Genomic DNA, 21,601 nt, shown 5'->3' with positions numbered 1-21,601 from the left:
CCCGTTTAATCCTGATGATGTGTCCCATCTTACCTTTGAAATTTGTTCAACATTAATGCGACTCCCTGTCATAATGTCCTTAAGTCTACACATTTCTTTAAAAAATAAACTAAAAATGTCATTTAAAAAAACTGCAGCTACGAGAAGGAAACCAATTGCAGATTTGAAATCAGCGATACGAAAGTATTTAAAAACTGTTTAAAAAAAATCTCATGCAACAAAAAATAAACAAACAAAAAAGTTTCTAAAATTCAAAAAACAAATCAGCTGACGGAATGAAGGCAACAAGTTTTTGAACTTGAACCATACGGAGATCGTAAATGCACGAATTCCTAGGTAAATTGTGAAAAACTCATTTCGCATTTTAACGAAATACTTTAATAATTCTGTAGATTAGCCTGGTAATCTGTATATTAACGGCTTTTGAGTTTTAACGGTTGTTGTTGTTGTCGTCGGCCATTAAGGCAGAGGGGATGCGATTATTCTTGTTTTCTAGTGGCGCCATCTATGGCTGAAATTTCGACTTACCCATACGTCACACCCGTTTATAGTGCGGACTTATTCATACATCCATTCATTCCTCCACAGATCGTAATTTTGACCTGAATGAGAGAACGAGCAATCTCCTATTCAGTGACCCCAGAGGTATTGATTTGTTATGGGAACATGGAGGACTTTGTGACCCGACAGATGTAACGTGTACCATCACCCTACTGTCTTCGGCCGACTGGATTCGAACTCCCGTTTTCACAAACATGAGTCCAGCGCTCTGCCAACCAGGCTATCCCTGCCTAGTTTTAACGGTAGCACGTACATTTACAGGTCTGTTCTCTACTGCAGTGCTGACTAACATTTTTATGATGCCACTTCTAAATTACTGAAAAATACATGTAAAATTTTTTTTTATAAAATTGGAGGAGGTGGGGGTGAGTATGATTATGGTATTTTTTATGTGAATAGCGCATATTTTTCATGTTTGTCTAAACAACGGTGATTTTAATAATAAATATGGTAAATAAAACAAAATTACAAATTTAGGTTTTATTATTAATAAACATTTTTAAAAATCAGATTTTAAAGGCTATGTATAAAATAAAAATGAATAACTTGAACATTTAATTCTAAAAGTTAGTAATCAATCCTTAAATAATTAATATGGAAATGAATAATGACAAATAAAACTTAATTTCTTTTCCCAAATGTTGGTAGTAAGAAGTAAAACTTCTTTTTTTTATTTAGTATCTGGCAACGGTTAAATTTAAGTAATATTCCGAAATTCCCATTAAAACAAATAAGTTATTTCTGCAATGAAATGTCTCTTACTTTTTAAGTAATATGCTTAAATGTTATATATAAATGTTATAAATAAAGATATTTAAATGAAACGTTATTCTGTTGTATAGAAACTTATACCATTTTTAAAATTTAAATTATTCCATTCATTTAAAAATGTATGAAATTTCAAACTAAAATAAAAAGTTGTATAAAGTTTTTGTGCATAATTTTTAACTACACTCCATAACAAAAAAATCGACGCACCAAGAAGGAGTTGTCCGATTGAAACGAAAATTGGTGGATAGGAAGACAATGTACAGAATAGTAAATGATTAAAATTTTAGAAAAATTTGAATAATTTATTGCAGAGTTACAGTAACAAGTTCAATAAGGTGTTGACCCGCCTCCAGCCTGGATACAAGCTGCCACACGGCGTGGCATAGCCCGATAATGCTCCCGGATGGTCTCTTGCGATATTTCCTGCCAAATTCGATCCAATTGTAGAACGAGGTGATCAATATTCCGTGCCAGATGCAATCGCCTTCCCATCATATCCCAGACATGCTCGATGGGAGAGAGATCTGGTGATCTGGCAGGCCAAGGTAGAGTTTGACAAGCTTGCAGACAGTTCATAGCAACACGTGCCGTATGTGGTCTGGCATTGTCCTGCTGAAAAGCCAGCCCAGGGCGCTGCAAAAGGAACGGTAGCAAAACAGGTCTAGGATATCGTCGACGTACCGCTGAGCAGTAAGTGTACCTCTAATGACGACCAAATGGCTGTCAAAGGAAATGGCACCCCAGACCATAATGCCTTGTTGAGGGCGGGTGTGGCGTGCAATAGTGAAGGCATGATCCTCCCTCTGCCCTGTGCGTCTCCAAACACGTCTCGATGATCGTCAGGACACAGTTGGAAGCGGGATTCGTAGCTAAAGATTATCCGTCCCCAGTCGGCATCATTCCAGCCTGATCTGTTCAAAACATTCATGCATACGAAATTTCAAAGCAATCGGATGATTGCTTCTTGGTGCGTCGATTTTTTTGTTATAGAATGTACTTTATAGTGCTAGCATTGCTGTAGAAATGTTAGATTTAGCCTACTTTTAACAATGATAGCCTCTTTCTTTTTTGTACATAATTTTTAGTGCTAACATTGCTGCACTCATGTTAGATTAAGCGTACGTTTATAACGATAGCCTCTATCTGATTATGTTACGGTCACAGACAAATTTTAATTCACGAAGATTCTGCTGCAGATTTACTCTGTAAATTCTACTACCGGGCTTATGCCCTATTGTCAAAACTTTAAATTGTTTGAAATTGCTGTTTTAAACTAATACCCCAATTTTGATTAATTTTCTCTATTAAACAACAATTTCATAATCAGAACATATAAAATTGACGATGAAAAAAAATTTGTTCACAGTGATTTTAGTTTTATCTCATTCCTAATTTTACTCTAACAATAAAATCCTTCTCCAATAAAAATTAAGCTGTTCAATCTTTTACATTTACAGAAACAGTGCCTTACTGTAAAAGTCACTGACGCCTTATCGTCAAAACTATAGATAGGTTGAAGTTATGGTTTTAAATTAATAGCTAATTTTGACTTGTTTTCTTCAAACAATCTATAATTTTATGGTTTGAATACACAAATTTATCTTTTCCTATTGGGGAAAATTACTTCGTAGTGAAATGTTCATTTAGTGAATTTTAGTTTTTAATTCATTTCATTTAAATTCTAACAATAAAATTGTTTCCCAACGAAAATAAAATTGTCTAATTTTTCTCGATGACAAAGCGTGCGCACCGCCTCCCTGACGCCGCAACCGTTTATGCCTCCAATTCCATATGAATCACGGCATTACATATCTCCCCCTTTTTGTTACCAGAGGAACAAGAACGAATGAAATGGTTGATTTAATCATTAAATGACGACTCTCCATCGCTGACTCGTAGCATCACCAAAACTTTCCCTGCATGAGTGACAGCAGATTTAAAAATTGCTACAAATTTAAAAACGCAGATAATGCGCCAAATCCAGTAACCCAGACACAGACACTACTCAGAAATGGTCACCGCCCGTCCACTGGATAGCCAGGCCAGTGTGTCACGTGACGCCGGTGGAGAATATGACGCACAGATAGGCAGACGGTCCCCCAACTTTTATGCTCATGAATGGAAACAAAATGACTCAACGCGGTGGAGACCGCAAATCATTACTCAATCTTTTTAAATTAAGTTCGAGTTCACGAACTTTGGAGCAATTATTTAAAATGCTTCGATTTGGCAGGGTGATGATGGAGGGTGGAGAAAAAGGGTGAAATCGTTCATATCGTTTGCTAGTTGTTTACGGAGCGGAGAAGAGAATGTTTTTATAACCTTATTAGTCCATTTAAATATGAAAGTGTTTAGTTTTTTCCTTGAGATATTAAAAAATTGGCACGGTAATTTAGAAATGTAGTACAATTTATTTTTTATTTTGTTCCACATTTTCGAAATTTCAGATTAGTTTATGCTTTTACAATACACTGATTTTTATAACAGCTATACTTTGTATATCAGAGCACTTTTTACTAATTTTTTAAAAATTATTTACATTTTTACTTTGTTTTTTTTTAGGTAACCGCATTACACTATATCTTATGCACATAAACTTTACTCCATTCATTATGTTCTGCGTAGATTTTTTTAGTGTAAATAGTAAATTTTTTTTAATCCACTTTTTTTTTCAATTTTGAATCAGTATATACTTTTATAATACTCTAATTTCTTATAAGCTGTACTTTTCGAGTTAGTGTACTTTTTGCAAATTTTTTTTATCGCTCCGCACATTACGCAAGAGTAGAAGCTTAAACGCCATACTCCATTATGTTTTGCGCAATTATATTTATTGTAAATGGCAATTTTTTTTTTTATATAGTTCCACATTTTCTTGATCGTGGATTAGTTTATATATTTACACACTGACTTCTAATTTCTATATAGGCTAATCTTTTCAAGCTAGCGCACTTTTTATTATTATTTTTAAGTACATTAATATTATTTTTCGCTTTTTTTAATAGGAAACCACACTGCACTGTATAAATAAATAAATAAATATAGGCCATTGTTTAGCGCGTTTTATTAATTTTAAACGTAAGAAATAAAAATTACAAATATTAAAAAAGTAATCTTAATAAAAAATTGTTTTCGGTGTGGTCAGTTAAATTCTCTATCAGATTCAAAAAATTTAATCTAATGTGCTTATTTGCTTAATATACTGAATATTTCCCCCCCTTTTTTTTTAAATGAAAAACTCCATCATTCATTTTGAAATAAAATGTGAATTTAGCGTGATAATTTATTTTCCATTTTTTCTATATTATTGAAATGAAGTTTCTATGTAATATATTTAAAAATAAATAAATAAAGAAGTAAGACAGCAAAAAACTATTTTAAAATCATTATGTTTGATATGCCAGCTCCCTCTTCTAGGAATAATATCTTTTCTTTTTTATTTTAAGCAAACTTTCCGACTTATTAAGTTGAAATTCGAAGTATCCAATATTTTTTATTGAAAGACAGAGCCTCTAACTACTAACAAATAAAAAAAAAAAAGAGAGAGAGAGAGAGAGAGAAAGAGAGTTATACTATCCATGTATTAACCATGCTCGGTTCGTTACGCAATCGTCCTTTTCTTGCAGAATAATCCCTTTTCCATCCCTCTCTAAGCCTTGTGAATGCATATTAGTGGCCAGAAAACAAAGTAATTGTTTAATTAAATTTCATTTTATAAAACAATAATTTAAAGAACCATACTGATAAAAGGGGTCGAAGAAATAAAAAAAAAAGTAACGCAAGCCTGTAATAGAAAAAAAAGCTGTTTAATCACCAATTTAAATTTTTTATAACGGCATCTAAAATACTAATAGATTTTTAGGTGATAGTTTTTTTAAAAAAAATAATGAAAAATTGTATCACCTTCCATTTTTCACAAATCGAAAATTTTTCTTAGGCAACTTGTCTGCTAAAGAAAAGGATAAACATCATAAGCCTGAAACTGGAGACATTTATTCGCAGCTTATATTTATTCGCAACACAGATAATTTAGCTTATGCTTATCTGTGTTGGGAATAAATAAAAACAAAATTATAAGTAATTGTATAAACATACACTACCCTGCAATAGTAAAAGAGACTCTTTCAGTTTTTAATTTTTTTTTTTTTTTAATTTAAGAAATTTGCTAAAAACTGCGCAAGATATGACTATTTAAAGTAGTTATTTTATACCGCGCATACGTTGAAAATTAAAATAATTTCCCAAAATGATAAGGGATTTCCCACAAATTTCATTTTAAACCATAAGACACAATTTAATAACGAATAATTTCTTACAATAACTGTCCGGACATCAAACTGTGATGGTATAAGGAAAGTAAACAGGCAAAAGAAAACATTCTTTAACATGGGATGATCCCCCACAATAGCGGTGTAATTTTTTAATTAAATCTTATTTAATAGTACAAAATGAAACTTGTGGAAAACCCCTTACATTTTGAGATTTCTTTTAAAAAGTACAAAAACTTGTATTTAGAAAATAGCTTGAAATTCTTTAAATTTTTAAGATATTCCAATCCGACTTTTTCCATTAGTTGCCAAATACGATTCACTACAAAATTATAAAAAAAGATTTTTTAAATTTTTTATTTAATAATAATACTAAAATAGTCATATCTTGCGCATTTTTCAACGATTTTTTTTTCAAAATTTGAAACAATAATTTTAGAATTTTAATTTTTTTGAATATTTTTAAAGTTATAGCAAAAAAACGTAAGACAAAATTAGTTTTTTTTTTATAAAAAATATCTATATCTGCATAAATATTTAAGCTGGGTTTATGAAATTTTATGCAGTCGTTGCAAATAACAACCAAAGTAATCAGTTTAAGTTAAAAGCTTATTTCTTGACTTTCGAGCATAGGGTGTTCAAAAATACTTTTTTTTTTTCATTTATTGTCGGTCCCTGAAACCTTAGAAAGTTTTAAACTTTATTCTGAGGTATGAAAGATAGCATGAACTAATTACCTTTAATGCTACAAAACAGTCCTAGTATTCCAGTATTTCTTGAGAAATTTGAGAAAAACTGAAAGTGTTCCATTAGTGTAGGGTAGTAACATATAAATTTTTTTTATATAGATTTTAGTCTAAAACAATTCTCATTCAAGGTTAGAAACTTATAGATAACTTTTGTCTAGGTGGAAATATTGTAAATGTTCTTATCTAGGCAAATTTGGTATTGCTTCGATTGTATTTTATTACGCTGAATTGAATCAGACTAATCCCAAATCGATAGGACTAATGGTTTAATAATAATTTATGTTTTATGTATAAAAAGTACAATTTGTACTCTTTTTGGCTTACACCTATTTACGTGCCTAATATAGTCACGTAGACACATAAATCATTGTTTTTTATGCATTTTTATGCTAAATTAATAAAATGAAAAGGATAAAACTAATTGTTCAGTATAATGAATGACATTTATAATTTCTTATTTATACCCTCTAGGCATAAAACTTTAAAAGAGTTGGGTTCTATTGATTCAATTTTTAATTTATTGGATATAGCACAAAAATGCATAAGAAATATTGTCTCCTTTGTTTATGGTGTTAGGTATAAGTACAAAATTATACCTTCATAAAAACTACTGTAATTTTTAAATTATAGTAGTTCCATCGGCTCTGATTTTATCTCATTCGACAGGGCTCAAAAGAATTCATAGGAAATGTGTGATTGAAAAAAAAAAAAATCCTTATGTGACTGAAAAAGAATCCTTATTTAACTGAAAATAATTCTTGTGTCTGAAAAAAAAAATCCTTTTGTGACTGAAAAAGAATCCTTATTTAACTTAAAATAATTCTTGTGTCTGAAAAAAAAACCTTATGTGACTGAAAAAGAATCCTTATTTAACTGAAAATAATTCTTGCGTCTGAAAAAAAAAATCCTTTTGTGACTGAAAAAGAATCCTTATTTAACTGAAAATAATTCTTGTGCCTGAAAAAAAAATCCTTATGTGACTGAAAAAGAATCCTTATTTAACTGAAAATAATTCTTGTGTCTGAAAAAAAATCCTTTTGTGACTGAAAAAAAATTCTTATGTGACTAACAAAAAAACTGATTAGGCAAATTAAAAAAAAAATCGAAATTTTACTGAAAAAAATGGATACCTTATTTAAAATTAACACACTATATAATATAAAAACCAATCATTACATTACAAACTTTTTTTTTTTTTTAGAATTTGCAGACCTGAGTAATTTATTTCGGCGTGCATTTTTATTGATTTTGCAGTCATCATGTTTTCGTTAAATAAAAGAATTTTACTTAGTTATTTCATTTCACTTTTTCAGTAACATTCTCACTTTTTTTTAGCAATATTTTGTGATTTTCAATGTTTTTTTTCTTCTTCTTTGTTTAGTTACTTTTTATATCAATAAAGATCAGAACGGGGGAAAAAATTTTGTAGTTTTGACATAAACAATTTAATTGTGCTTTTGGCCACAGTAGTAACTTTCAATGCGTTTAGTTAACATATTATACATTAAAAATATAAGATTTTAATGAATTATATGTAAAAAAAAGGCTTTTTAATGTCACACAAGGATTAACCTGTTTCTTTTACTAGATATAGCAGACATTTCTATGAATAACTATTGCGTACATTTTGATGCCACTATGATTTTTTTCCTCTTTTTTACGTTTTAGGGCACTTTTTTTTTTCCTTCTGAGGTATTTTTTTTCTTTCTTTCGTAACTTTAATTATCTAATATTTCAGCCTAATATCTATACCTAATACCTTCTAATATTTTAACCATTTTTTAGTAATTTCTCATTTAACATTTATTTTAAACTTTAATGAAAATTGCATATCGACGTTGATTAAAATGTAGCGTTTCAACACAATTACATAAACTTCAAAGAAAAAATGTTTCAGATTGAATATCTTGTTTAATAAGGTCATTTTTAGGTATTATTTAGGTTATAAAAAATCCGGAATCTATTAATAACTATTCAAAATTAAATGGCATCTTAAACTTCTTAGATTTAAAACTCCTTTGACCAAACAGAAAAGAAATAATAATAGTTGTATTCTAAATTTCAAGAAGAAAAAAAAACAAAATCGGTCAAGGTTCGTGCCACCGCATCAGATTACAAGCATTAAAAATGTGAACTATGCATTCTTCGAAAAAGATTAATGCCTCTGGTAAAAGAGCGTTATTATCTATCTATGGTCTGGTTAAAGGAGAAATTGGTTGCTTTTAAGTGGCTTCTTAACATGTGTAGCAACAAGTCATTAAGTTGTCAACAAAATCCTTCAACTTGAAATTTAGATTTCATAACCATATGTGGGTATCACCTTTTAACTCTCTTCTCACAAGAAATAATGACAAAAAGAGTTAAACATTATTATTATTATTTTCAAAAGTAATAGCTTGACTCAAACTATTACTTTTCAGCAGATTTCGTTGATTTAAATCACGATTAAAATCAAAATTTAAATCAACTGAATTTCATTTAAAAAATATCAGTGATTTAAACCGACTTAAAAAATAAAAAAAAAACAGAATTAAATGAAATTATTTTTTTACCTTAAGCTGAATTTAAATCGCAATTAAAATCAAAATTTAAATCAACTGATTTAAAAAAAAATCGTTGATGTAAACCAATAAAATCAATCAAATTTTAAAGAAGTAATTTTTAAAAATTTACTATATATTTTAGTAGAGATATTTTAAACTATTACTTTTCAGCAGAGTTCGTTGATTTAAATCACGATTAAAATCAAAATTTAAATCAACTGAATTTCATTTAAAAAATATCAGTGATTTAAACCAACTGACTTAAAAAAAAAAAAAAACAGAATTAAATGAAATTATTTTTTTACCTTAAGTTGAATTTAAATCGCAATTAAAATCAACTGATTTAAAAAAAAAATCGTTGATGTAAACCAATAAAATTTTAAAGAAGTAATTTTTAAAAATTTACTATATATTTTAGTAGAGATATTTTAAACTATTACTTTTCGGCAGAGTTCGTTGATTTAAATCACGATTAAATTCAAAATTTCATTCATTTCAAAATTCATAAAATCAAAATTTCATTTAAAAAATATTAGTGATTTAAACCAACTGACTTAAAAAAAAAAATCAGATTTAAATGAAATTATTTTTTAAACTTAAGTTGAATTTAAATCGCAATTAAAATCAAAATTTAAATCAACTGATTTTTTTTTAAATGATTGATGTAAATCAATAATAATTTAAAAAAGTATTTTTTAAAAATTTACTATGAATTTTAGTAGAGATATTTAAAAACATTATTGTATATATACTGCTGCGGTAATGAGCTTAAATTGCATTAGTACTTGGTGTGTAATAAGCTAAAGTACTTCTGAAATTATAATTTAAGAATCACATTATTTTTTAGAATGGAAACTAACAACAGAGTGCATTTTCTGATATATATTTTAATGTCTGTAAAAATTAATGAATCAATACGGATTTCTTCTTTAAAAAAATGATTGATCTAAAAAAAATGATTTTTTTGAAGAAAAAATTTTTAAAAATTTACTAGGCATTATAATAGAATTATTTTTAAGTTTTTAATAATTTTCATAGTTTTAAACATTGTTGTAAATACATTGCTTAAGTAATGAGTTTGTATTAACGAAATTACATCAGTAATTGGAGTGTTATAAGTTAGAGTACTTTAGAAATTACTATTTAAAAATCTTGTTATTTTTCAGAATGCAAACTAACAACCTAGTGCATTTTGTTATATATATCTATAAAAATTAAAAAATGTATATGAGTTTTTTCGAAAAAAAAGAATAGAAAAAACATGATGGTAAGGAAAATCCTACCCATCTTTAGTTTTGAAACACTATATTTAAAATTACAATATATTTTAATATTACAAATTTATTTCTTAAAAGTAACCTTATCTTTAAGTAAGATTTTTTTTTTATAGTTAAATTATTCAATACTAAATGTACTAAAAAGGTATGGTATAAATTGTATCAAAGAACACAATTTATTTTGGCACTTACATTAAAAATAAATATATAAATGCGAAATTAATTTCTTGAATTGATTGTTAGCCTCTTATTCAGTACTTAATTTCATTTCGATTCCATTTCCAATTGATTTGAATCGTGTATTTACATATTATGTATTACTAAAAAACAATTTTTAATGGAATAATATTGTTTGAAACGTTTGGTTATGATTTATTTTTAATGATATTAAACTTAAATTTTTGAAGTATCTCTAAAAAAATATCTGATTTATATATCAGAAAAAAAAATCTTATTCAAATCAGATAAGTGGGATTTTTTTTCTCACAAAAATTAGGAACTCTGCTTTTCAGTAAAATAAGAATAAATAAGTGATGGAAACATTTCATAATAAATATGCATGGATGTTATATAATATGCAAGTAATGAGAAGGGGGGGGGAAGAGCTAAAAGATTTTTATAAACACATATTAAACATTGATAAGTTTTTTTTCTTCAATAGATGTCCAGTAATAACATAGTCCCTAAGCAGGACTAGAATGAAATAAATATTTTTTTGCGATTTTGTTTAAAATCGCTTTTGCAACCTAACGTCTTACCATCGGTGCAGTTTTAAATTTATATAAATATCTTCTTTACATATTTAAATACTATGTGTAAAATTCGTATAACTTAGAATGAACAAATTACAGGACTCGTAGTGGGCTAAATTAAAAAAAAAAAAAAAATTGAACAGTATTTTTTAAAAACTCAGGTCATTTTTTGGAACAGTATTCACTTAAAAAGTTTAAATGACAAAACTGAAAAAAAGGTTAATTTGCTGAAGAATAAATAGGAAAGTTTTAACGTTTCCAGCATATAATCAATGGAACATGAAACAACTCATAATAGTTTGAAATCGGAGAAATTTTTTACATAAAGTACTATTGAGTTATAAAAATAACGAGAATCAATTAGTTGACACTCCTTTAAGCTGATATTTAATTAAAACTTATATTCGAGCTTAAGACTTATTTAAACAATTATAAAAAAAGGTTTCAATAATCTCCAAATGACAACAGTGAATATGCCATTTAACATTTTTGTGCAAAAGTAATTTAAGGGATGAACTCTCAATTCAATGAAATTACTAAACTCCACCCTACCAGACACATTACTCCATTTGATACCCCCCCCCCCCNNCCCCCCCCCCCCCGAATTCCTCACCATAAAAATTTGAGTCTACATAAATTTATGTTATTCACATTTTTTTAAAAGGTGATAACAATTAGTATATCTGAATTATTCACATAACTGGCTGATCATCGACGGATTAAAATGATTTTAAGTATTGAACTTACACAAACTTTGACTAAAATAAATAAATAATCTTCTAAGATTTATGAGACAGTCATATGCTGTAAGTTCATAAAAAAAAATTTATGATAAGCCACATTTTCCCTTTTAAGCAGATCGATTTCGATGAAAAATATTCAGATTTCCATGTAGGCAATATATTTTGTCTTATAAATTGGAAACTTCAGACACTTAAAGCACCTATCTGAAAATATAGTAAGCAACAGTTTGATGTAAAAATTCACCTTTTGAAAAGTGTAGCTAATCCGTCAACAGTCTTTCAGTTGTTCTTCGAGGAATAGACCTTGCTTTCTACAAAATGGTATGTCACATCAAGCCAAGCAATGCTAATTTTGTGCACAGTCTTATACACCTTCAAAGCAGTTTCAACAATAATAAAACAGTAAATTAATATCGATTTTTTAAGCATTTACAACCCAAAACGATAAAATTTTTGAAACAAAATTTCGTTACTTTAAAATGATATATCCTCCAATGGCTAATTACTATTACACAAAAAAATTTATCATATAATGTATGCAATTTTTTAATTATTTTGTTTTCCCATTTATTAACCAACATTAAAATTTAATATCAATTAAAATTTAATTATAATTTAAAGCTACCTCAATTTTTCAACAAAAATTAATTTTTTAGTTAGACTAGAACTACTTTGAAGAAAACCTTTAGCTTACCTTTTGGGAAGAGTTAATATCCATGACAATCAAGACTTTTCTAACATTTAGAAAGAAAATAATGATGAATAATTAAGCATATTTTACTCTTGTCAAAAATCAGTTCCCATGAAATGATTTTACTACCATTTTTTTTTTTTCTTCTTCAGGCATAAAGTTAATTGGAGCAACATTTATACTTCCACATACATTTTTTAGATTTTACTGATTTCAAATCTGAAAAACTACAATATTTTTGTGGTTTACAACTACTTTCAAAATTTAATAACTACTACTAAGGAGATAAAATATTTATTCATTCATGTTTACATAAGCCAGTTTGATATTCTAAAACTTTTTTTTTTAAAATTTGTTCAATTAACCTTAAACTTTCAAGCCTTTTCAAAAGCTAGTATTAGATTTAAAAAACTTAAGGAAATTATCAAGTACTTGCAATTTTGTTGAGTGTTAAATGCTCTTTTTCCTCTAAAAAATTATGCATATCGAAAATATGTACCCTTCCTTTGAAATAACATCTATATTTCACAAGGGTACATTTGCATAAGAAAGTGTGACTAAAGTGATAAATTATCTATTATTCGAAATGGCTAGTTTAAATATTAGTTATACGTAATTCATGTTAACTTTCAGACACAGCTATAGAGGCATTTTCATTGCCTCCATTGATGGACATGCAAAGATTTGTACCCATTAAATTTAAAAAAATTAGTTGCATTAGAACCTTGTTTCTTTACTAAACTGACGTTAAAAGCTGTTGTCAGGATTCGCTACTAACTGCAGTATTTCTGTATCGCGTCCCTCACTATGCTACTTTTTTTTTAAAAAAAAGTAGTACACTATACTACAAACTATGAAAAAAGTAGCAACTACAGTAGTTTCTTTACTTGTAGTGTGTTGCTTCCAAATACTGACTGATTTTGAAATTAATATATATTTTATTTAATATGTTTTAAAAACACAAAAAATCATATTTTCCTATTTATTTTAAGCAAAGTTTTTATGCATTAAAAGAAAAGAAAACTCACAGAATACTGTAGACAAATAAATAAAAAAAAACTAAGTCCAGTATATATATATTTATTTCCATACAAGCTCGCTCAATTTTAACTACAATTCTTTTCAAAAAAAGATAAAACTAAGACAAAAACAAGTAAAATACTTCATCGAATTAATCAGCATATAATTTTTAAAAACAAATCTATTTATAAAGCTCTTGAATACATATGAGCTATAAAAATTTATGTTCCTAAATTTTGTCTCAATATCAACATTACACACGTATTTGCATTAAAATAGAATGTGCAAAAATAAGGCAATTAAATGCACAGAATGAAATCCAACATTACAAAATAAAAATAGAGCAAAACTATTTCGTATAAAAGAGTCCTACGCAACTGCAACTAAAAAGTGACTAGTCCCCAAATTTAATAAATATAATTTTTATCCATTGCTTTTGCGTTAGAAAAAGACACATATACAAACAGATTTTAAAACTATGCAAAAATCACAAACAAAATTAATTTAACAACAGTAATTTAAATAACAAAAACTAAAAATATTTCAAAAGGTCAACATTTTTTTTTTGTAATAATCCTTAACCTTTCCAGGGAAAAAAATATTCAGGTTACAGATATGTCTATACTACAACTAGAACACACAATCTTTAATACAACATTTTTTTTTAATTAAAACTTTCATTTTACTTAAGTACTTTACTATTTCCACGAGCTCAGACAGAAATTTCATATTTAGATCGTACATATATACAGAACAGTAACAAGACTAAGGTTTCATCAAGGTTAATCAATAACGAACTTTTTTAAACTCTCAAAATATATTTAAAAAATTACAAACCAATTTTTTACAAGCCATAGAAAATATTTTTGCTTTGAGAGGAGGAATTGGCATTTGGTGAAAAGCACATAATTAGAAAAGAAGTTATTTAAATGATTTGTCTATACAAAAAAGCTAATCCCTCCAATATACGAAATCAGCAATATATTCAAGGGAGAAAATATAGCAGAGTACTTTCCCGTTCAAGAACTAGTTTTTTTCAGTTTCTTTTTTAATCTCTCTATCACTCCAATGAAATCCATACAAAACATCAGTTGCTGAATCAACTTGAGAAAAAAAAATCAATGAGCTGCAAGACAAATGTTGGGAAAATGTCACAAGCAACCTATCTTTCAAACAAAGCAATAACTTTACACCTAATTAATGTCATCTTTGGTTCCTTTCTTCTTCTTTTTTTCTGAATGATGTAAACGTTGCACCCTTATATTTTTTTCCATTCAACGATCTTCAGGACGGGCTTAGAATGCCTCATATCAATTTATATTTCAAAGAGAAAGAACAGAAGAAAGTTACAGTTATAAAGAAAGAATGAGTTCAAATCACACCACAGAAATCCAAGATTATTTCATACTTAACGACAGAAGGAAAAAATTTACAAGTAATATTGTAATAAATGCACAAATAGACTGATGAAGATATTTTGGTCAAAATTATTGACCGCTGGGGAGGGTTGCAATGGATTTCTTTCCTTTGTTTTTGACCAGTATGGGGGATAAGAAAGGGAATGTACCACTTCCTGCAGCATTGAGAAAGTGCTGTATGCAATCCATTTGATGCAGAAGTTTGGTAGAGGCAATACAATCCATTTGAGTACACTGGAATATGCAACAAAAATTAATTTCATGTTGAAATATAACAAAATAGTTTCAAAGCAGTTGGTATTTCATAACATAAAAACTTTAACCCAGTAATTGTCAGGCTATTTTGGTACATGTGCAAAACAATCAGAAACAAAGTGAAAAACTCTGAATATTACAATATTCAATTGATATTGTAATAATAAAAATATTGATATCAATAAAAAAATTGATATCAAGATATCAATTAACATACCATGTAAGTTTTGTATTTAAAATAATATTTTGAAATAAGATTTCTAATTAAATTACCGACCAATGAAGAATACCACACATTAAAAGAAAAATCCTAAACGTGTAAGTACGAATTGAGACATAGGATTTTTAAATAACGTGAGGATGAATTGCAACGTGTAACTTTTAAATTATGTCAATACAAAAATCGATGTGTGATATGCAAACCATGCAAATAAAAATCGCGATATTCAACATGGCAAAAATCCACTGAATCAAATTGGATTTCTACCCATTGGCCGAAGAATTGGCTGTATGTACCATCTCGTTAAAAGGAATGAGCGAAAGATTCAAAATTTGAAATTTTAGATTGCGGAATCCTGCGGAAATTTCATTGGATATTAAGTTTTTGATTAGCGAAAGTCTGAGAATAAATGGTCTCGAGAAATGCTGAGTTCCACAATATTCCCAGAAAAATCGCATGCTATTTAGACCCTTAAGGATAATACGAAAAACCTGGAATACAATCACCCCTGTTACACCTCTATCGCAATCTTTGCTTTTCCTAAACTGCATAGTCTTCAAAGAGATCAAAGGTTTTTCTATTCAATCGGCAACCATGGGAGAGTCATGTAGCATTCTAGTTTAACAGGGTTATAACGAAGCAAAGTATAACTAAGTTGATGATATTTCAACTGTTTGGCAATACATTTTTCTTTACAATTCTATGTAGCATGAATCCGAAATTTCGACACTAACTAGCATAATTTATCTCTATTTTTTTTTAAACAAACCAAAATATTTAAAGTTGTACTTAGTGACATAACTATATTTAAAAACTCAAAAAGTCTGGCACTAAGTAAGTAATTTAGTAATAAAATTTCCTAAATAAATAAACTATTTAATTTAATATGCATAGTCAAAGTGTTCTTTTTAAAAGGTTCTTATTTGTATCTTTACAAAAGATAACTTGTCTGATCTTTAAGGAATTTCGTCCACAACTCTGACTACCATGACAATGTGAAACTGCATGATTTTTATTATGTTATTCATGAAAAATGCTTATATATATTAACAATGAGTGACAATTTATTGGAAAAGGTTATCACTTTGTTAAAAATAGTTAATTTTATTTCTTTCGTAAATAGTTTTGTCCAAAAATCCACAAGTATGTAAGAGTCAAGAAATCAAATACCAAACAGAGAAGTTAATTAATCCAATTGTTCCCAAGCTTTATAAATGTACAAACATATACAGTGGTGGAAAAAAAAAAAGCTTGAGACCGCTTGAAAACTTTTTTGTTTTGTAAATAAAAATTAAGAAAAATATGAAATTTCTACTATATAATAAAATATGCTCATTTCATATTTTCAATTTATAATGTTTAAATATTTATGTCATGGCGAAAGACCGAAATCAGTGGTTGTTGACTTTCACCGGTGAATGTCGACAAACACCAAATACGTCGGTGAAAGATAGAATATTTCATTACATTCTTGTACATTCGGACCCTCACCGGTGTATGTCAACAATCACAGATATGCTTTGGTGAATGTCCGAAATATTTATTACATTCGATTTGATATGAATTTATTCGTGGATATAATTACATTTATTCGATATTTTAACCATACACTGATGTTTTTTAAAGGTCAAGTGCCATTGCCCGGTATGTATTTGCTCGATACTCCAAACACTGATGTTTCTTCTTATCTATCGTCAGTAAGTATTAAAATATAGAATAAATATAAATATATCAAATAAATATAATAATTTTTAACGAATAAATTAATATAAAATTGGATATAACAAATATTTTGGACATTCACCAAAGCGAATATGTGATTGTTGACATTCAAAAGTGAGAGTCAGAAATAAGGGTATTTAGCAAATATTTCGGACATACACGAAGCGACTACGTGAATGTTTACATTCACAGGTGAACGTTGACATTCTCCAGATTTCGGTGTTTCACCGTAACATTTATATACATAAAATAATTTTAAAAAAAAGTCTAAGATTAGAAAATAAAAATGCTTCTAAAACATAGTTTCATCAAATTACGTTTTTTGTCAAGTAACTAATGCATCATTTTGACTTAACTTCCAAAAGATGGTTTGGAAAGAACTTTACAATGAAGGTAATTTCAACCATAACTCTGTCTTATTTATTTCAACTTACAAATTGATTTTTATTGCTTTTTATTCGCATATAATTACTAACTAAAGCCTTATGAGTTTTTACTGAGTTTATAAAACTTGTTGCAGGAAACTGTTTTTTCATACTGTTCTCTGATAACCTTTTAGTTGTAGACAAAGATTTATGGATCGAAGCAATATCTTGCAAAAATATCAAAGTTTGGTTCATTGGTGTCGTCGAACAAATAAAGTTGTAGATGGTGAAGACAATTTCAGTTTTACCTCTCACGTTGGAACCAGTTTACATCACATCCTTGAGTTTGTTTCTTATTTCAAAACATGCCATTAATATCTTGACCTAACTGGCTTTTTTCCCCCCCTTAACCTACTGGTAATATCTTGACATACCCGATCAATTTTTTTTTTTTTTAAATTTCTACCACAAGTTTATTCCATAAATTAAGTTTAAAAACATTATGTTTTACCAACTATAGTTCCTGTTGAATGTGTCATTTTAGCAGGCATTAGTTCTTTTTTTAAATTTACAATCTTTTTAAAAAAATGATTGCAGTTTTTTTAAAACATGTTGTATTGTTCTAGATATAAATGGAAGTTCCAGTAAGTACGTAATTACTGCTGAAATTACATATTTTCTAAACAATGCTTTAACGCTGCGACATTGACTGTGAAAATCTAGTTTTGAGGAACATCTGCTCCTACTTTTATTCTTTTATTAAAATATAGACAGCAGTGTTAGACCTTCAGATTACAAGAGTAATTTGTTGTTCAGTAAAGCCTCACTCTATATTATCATAAATTTTTTATATTTACATCAATTAAATGTTTAAGAGAACAAGTTTGTTAATATAAGTTTATTATAACATAACACATTTGGTTGACTGCCTTCTAGATTGTTTTTAAATTTCAAAAAATTGATCTCAAGACTATTACCCAGATATTAACGTTAGTGGATTTAAATTAAATTTCTTATACACAGCAGAAAAAATTATTTCACTTTTTTCTATTTTATTAATATATTCTTAAATTACAATTCCAAAGCATGACATACTTTTTGCAATAATCATATTTACACAAACAATTATAAGGTAGTTTAACTCTTCTCCATCACTATGCTCAAAGGATGTAGTTTTGATAAAATTACAACGGTTTCGTTTCAAGAGTTTCTCCCACACTATGGCATAAACATTTCAGTACATTTGAGGGGTAATGTGTCATACACAACCAATAATTTTTTATTCCAAAGTAGCAATATTTTTTTGTCAATATTATACAGGTATAAGAAGAAAAAAACAATGAAAACGACAATATAAATACCCTTCATCTTTAAAAATATATATTTCTTTGAACTTACAATGACTTATGTGATATTACTTGAGTCTACTGTAGATACAAGGTCTGGCTATTAATTTCCAGGACTGAGGTAACTGTAGGAGAAAGAAAAGCCGGAATATGGCGCTAATGATTGCATATTGAAGAGTGTTTTCTTGCGCATGTGCAGTGCAATCGGCGCCATTCTGAAGTGAGTGGTTCTCGTGGAAAGGCGCATTAAAACGGAGCTCTTAAATTCCTGTTGTCGAAGTGAAATGGAGCAAAGAATTAACATTAAATTTTGCTTCAAATTGGGCAAGACAGCTGCAGAAACCTACAAATTGTTAAAACAAGTTTATGGCAAGGAAGCATTATCTCGCTCAAGAACTTTTGAATGGGTTAAACGCTTTTGAACGCGAAAGCGTGGAAGATGATCCGAACACAGTTCGCACGTGAGCCGGAAGCAATTGAAAAAGTTTGCGTCCACACATTGCGTTTGCCTGTGAGGCGATTCTTAGCTCAGCATGGTGTCGTTGAGTCGCAGCATCCACCATACTCGCCAGACCTAGCACACACTTTTTCCTGTTTCTTAAGCAGAAAAATTCACTGAAAGAAACAAGATTTCAGGATGTCGAAGCCTTCACGAAGACTGAAACGTCACTAATAAAGAGCATTCCAAAAGAGGACTTTAAAACTTCTTTCCGAAATTTGTACAGCCGAGCACAGACGTGTATTACGGCTGATGGGGATTACTTCGAATAATATTAAATGGCTATGTGTTTAATTTTTTTTTCTTCTGAGTTATTCCATGAGTCCTGGAAATTAATAGCCAGACCTTGTAGAATTTTCTTATACTAAAAATATCCAATTACATTTCAGCAATATAACTTTATTAAATAATGAATAAAAAAAAACTAATTTTATAATATAAAATATATTAAATAAAACAGCACAAACATTGTAGCTATATATATTTAACTCCTGATAATAACTTTAAATTACCTGAATATTTGGCCAAATGAAAATTACACTGATAGTGAAATGAGGCTGTTGTAATGAGTCATGTTACGTTTCAAAATATCAGCACAAGGCCCAAGGATGCGCTCAAATCTTGCACGGTCAAGCTTGATGCATTTCAGAGGACCCTTTGCTTTAACTGTAGCAGCCCTTGGCCGATCTAAAAGTAGAGCTATTTCTCCTGAAAAACAAATTGATAATATTAACAAACGATTCAAAAAACAAAAATCTGAATTGTGTTACTTTTAAAACAGAAATGTTACTATGCATTACAGACAAGGATGCCAACTTGCAGAAATACCTTTTTGTTTTAGCACTTTATTTTACAGTAATAATAATGACAATTTTGCAAAGTACTTTTGGTAGTATCATTAGCATCAATACAAAAATGAATAGATATATAGATTAGTATTGCCTCTGAGTTAGTTCTTTGCGAATGAATCCTCCTACTTCTAATAATTAAGTAGTGGAATAATGAGTTGAAAAAATTAAGTCACTAAGAAGCGTTCCACTCAATTTGCGAAAAAAAAAATTCCCTGATTTTCCAGGTACAGTGGAACCCGCTTAAAAAGTTCCCTTTTAAGAAGTTTTCCCGCGTAAGAAGTTATTTTTTAAAAAAACCAATTACCATAATGTTAAATTTACTTTTATAAGAAGTTTTTTTCCCGTTTAAGAAGTTTCCACTCCTAATTTCAATTTTTTAAAATGTCTTATTTAGTTTTAACTTGCCCTTACAAACACATGTATGGGTACTGACCACTGACCTTCATCACTCCTTTGTTACAAAGAAAGGTGACTTATCAGGAACAGGTGTGAGCAAAGGAATGTGAACCTTTAGATGAACTATGAAACTGATAAGAATGTAGGGAATAGCTTTGTCATTGTGTTCACCTTAAATGAATAGCCTGGTGACTCACGAACTTCACTGCTGTCCACACCCATTCAATAACTGAAGAGAAAGATACATCTAAACATTTAGCAGCATTTCGTTGAAAATTTTCTTAGTGTAGGCGCTTATGTTATGTTAAAAATCATCGTAAAAAGTTTGATTTTTGTGGAAAATGTCCTGTAAAGGCATTAAGCGTAAAGCTCTATCTATTGATGACAAAGTAAAAATTTTAAAAGCTGTTGACAGCTATCCTCAATTAACACGAGTTCAAATAGCAAAAAATTTAGATCTTCCTGTTACTACGTTAAATGGCATTATTGCTAAGAAAGACATCATCTTAAACTCTTCTTGTTCCGGTGCATCCCAGAAAGTAAAAAAAGTGAAGAAAGGAAAATACGAAAATATTGAAGAGAAACTGATGATATGGTTTAAACAAGCAAGATCCGCCAACATACCTGTCAACGGAACTCTTCTTAGAGGAAAAGCATTAGAGATTGCGGAGAAATTGAATGTTGATTTTACGCCTTCCAATGGATGGATTGATCGGATGAAAAAAAGAGCTGGTCTAGTTTATAAAACAATTAAAGGAGATTGTAACAGCGTTGATTTACAAGAAGCTGAAGAATGGAAAGCTAAATTACCTGAAATTATTTCAGGGTATCAACCAAAGAACATTTTTAACATGGATGAATGTGGACTGTTTTTCAATCTTTTACCAGATAAAACTTTTGCCTTTAAAGGTGAACCCTGTCATGGCGGAAAAAACAGTAAAGAACGTTTGACAATTTTAGTTGGGGCCAGTATGAATGGTATAGAAAAATTACCGATTTTAGTTATCGGTAAATCGAAAAAACCAAGATGCTTTCGAAATGTTAAGTCACTGCCTTGTGATTATGACAGTAATCAAAAATCCTGGATGACAATTAAAATTTTTGAAACGTATTTGAAAAAATTAGACAGTAAGATGCGAAAAGAAAAACGAAAC

General features: G+C 28.9%; 1 protein-coding gene across 6 annotated transcripts in view; it reads right to left on the bottom strand.

Annotated features, from left to right (window-relative positions):
• Nucleotides 1–13,419: 13,419 nt before the first annotated feature.
• Nucleotides 13,420–21,601, bottom strand: part of LOC107451128 (protein kinase, cAMP-dependent, regulatory subunit type 1) — a 136,862-nt gene continuing 128,680 nt past the window's right edge. For all 6 annotated transcript variants that reach the window (XM_016067126.3, XM_016067124.4, XM_016067129.3 and 3 more), the window contains exons 10-11: nt 19,713–19,908; nt 13,420–15,027 (exon numbers count right to left, since the gene is read on the bottom strand). In XM_016067126.3, the coding sequence (XP_015922612.1) occupies nt 19,736–19,908 (173 nt within the window). In that variant the 3' untranslated portion in view covers nt 13,420–15,027; nt 19,713–19,735. The remainder of the gene's footprint in view (nt 15,028–19,712; nt 19,909–21,601) is intronic.

The sequence above is a fragment of the Parasteatoda tepidariorum genome, chromosome 10, assembly GCF_043381705.1.
Source record: "Parasteatoda tepidariorum isolate YZ-2023 chromosome 10, CAS_Ptep_4.0, whole genome shotgun sequence".
Classification (NCBI taxonomy): Eukaryota; Metazoa; Arthropoda; class Arachnida; order Araneae; family Theridiidae; genus Parasteatoda; species Parasteatoda tepidariorum.
The sequence above is the reverse complement of the archived record's forward strand: the minus strand, read 5'-3'. Positions and strand labels throughout refer to the sequence as shown.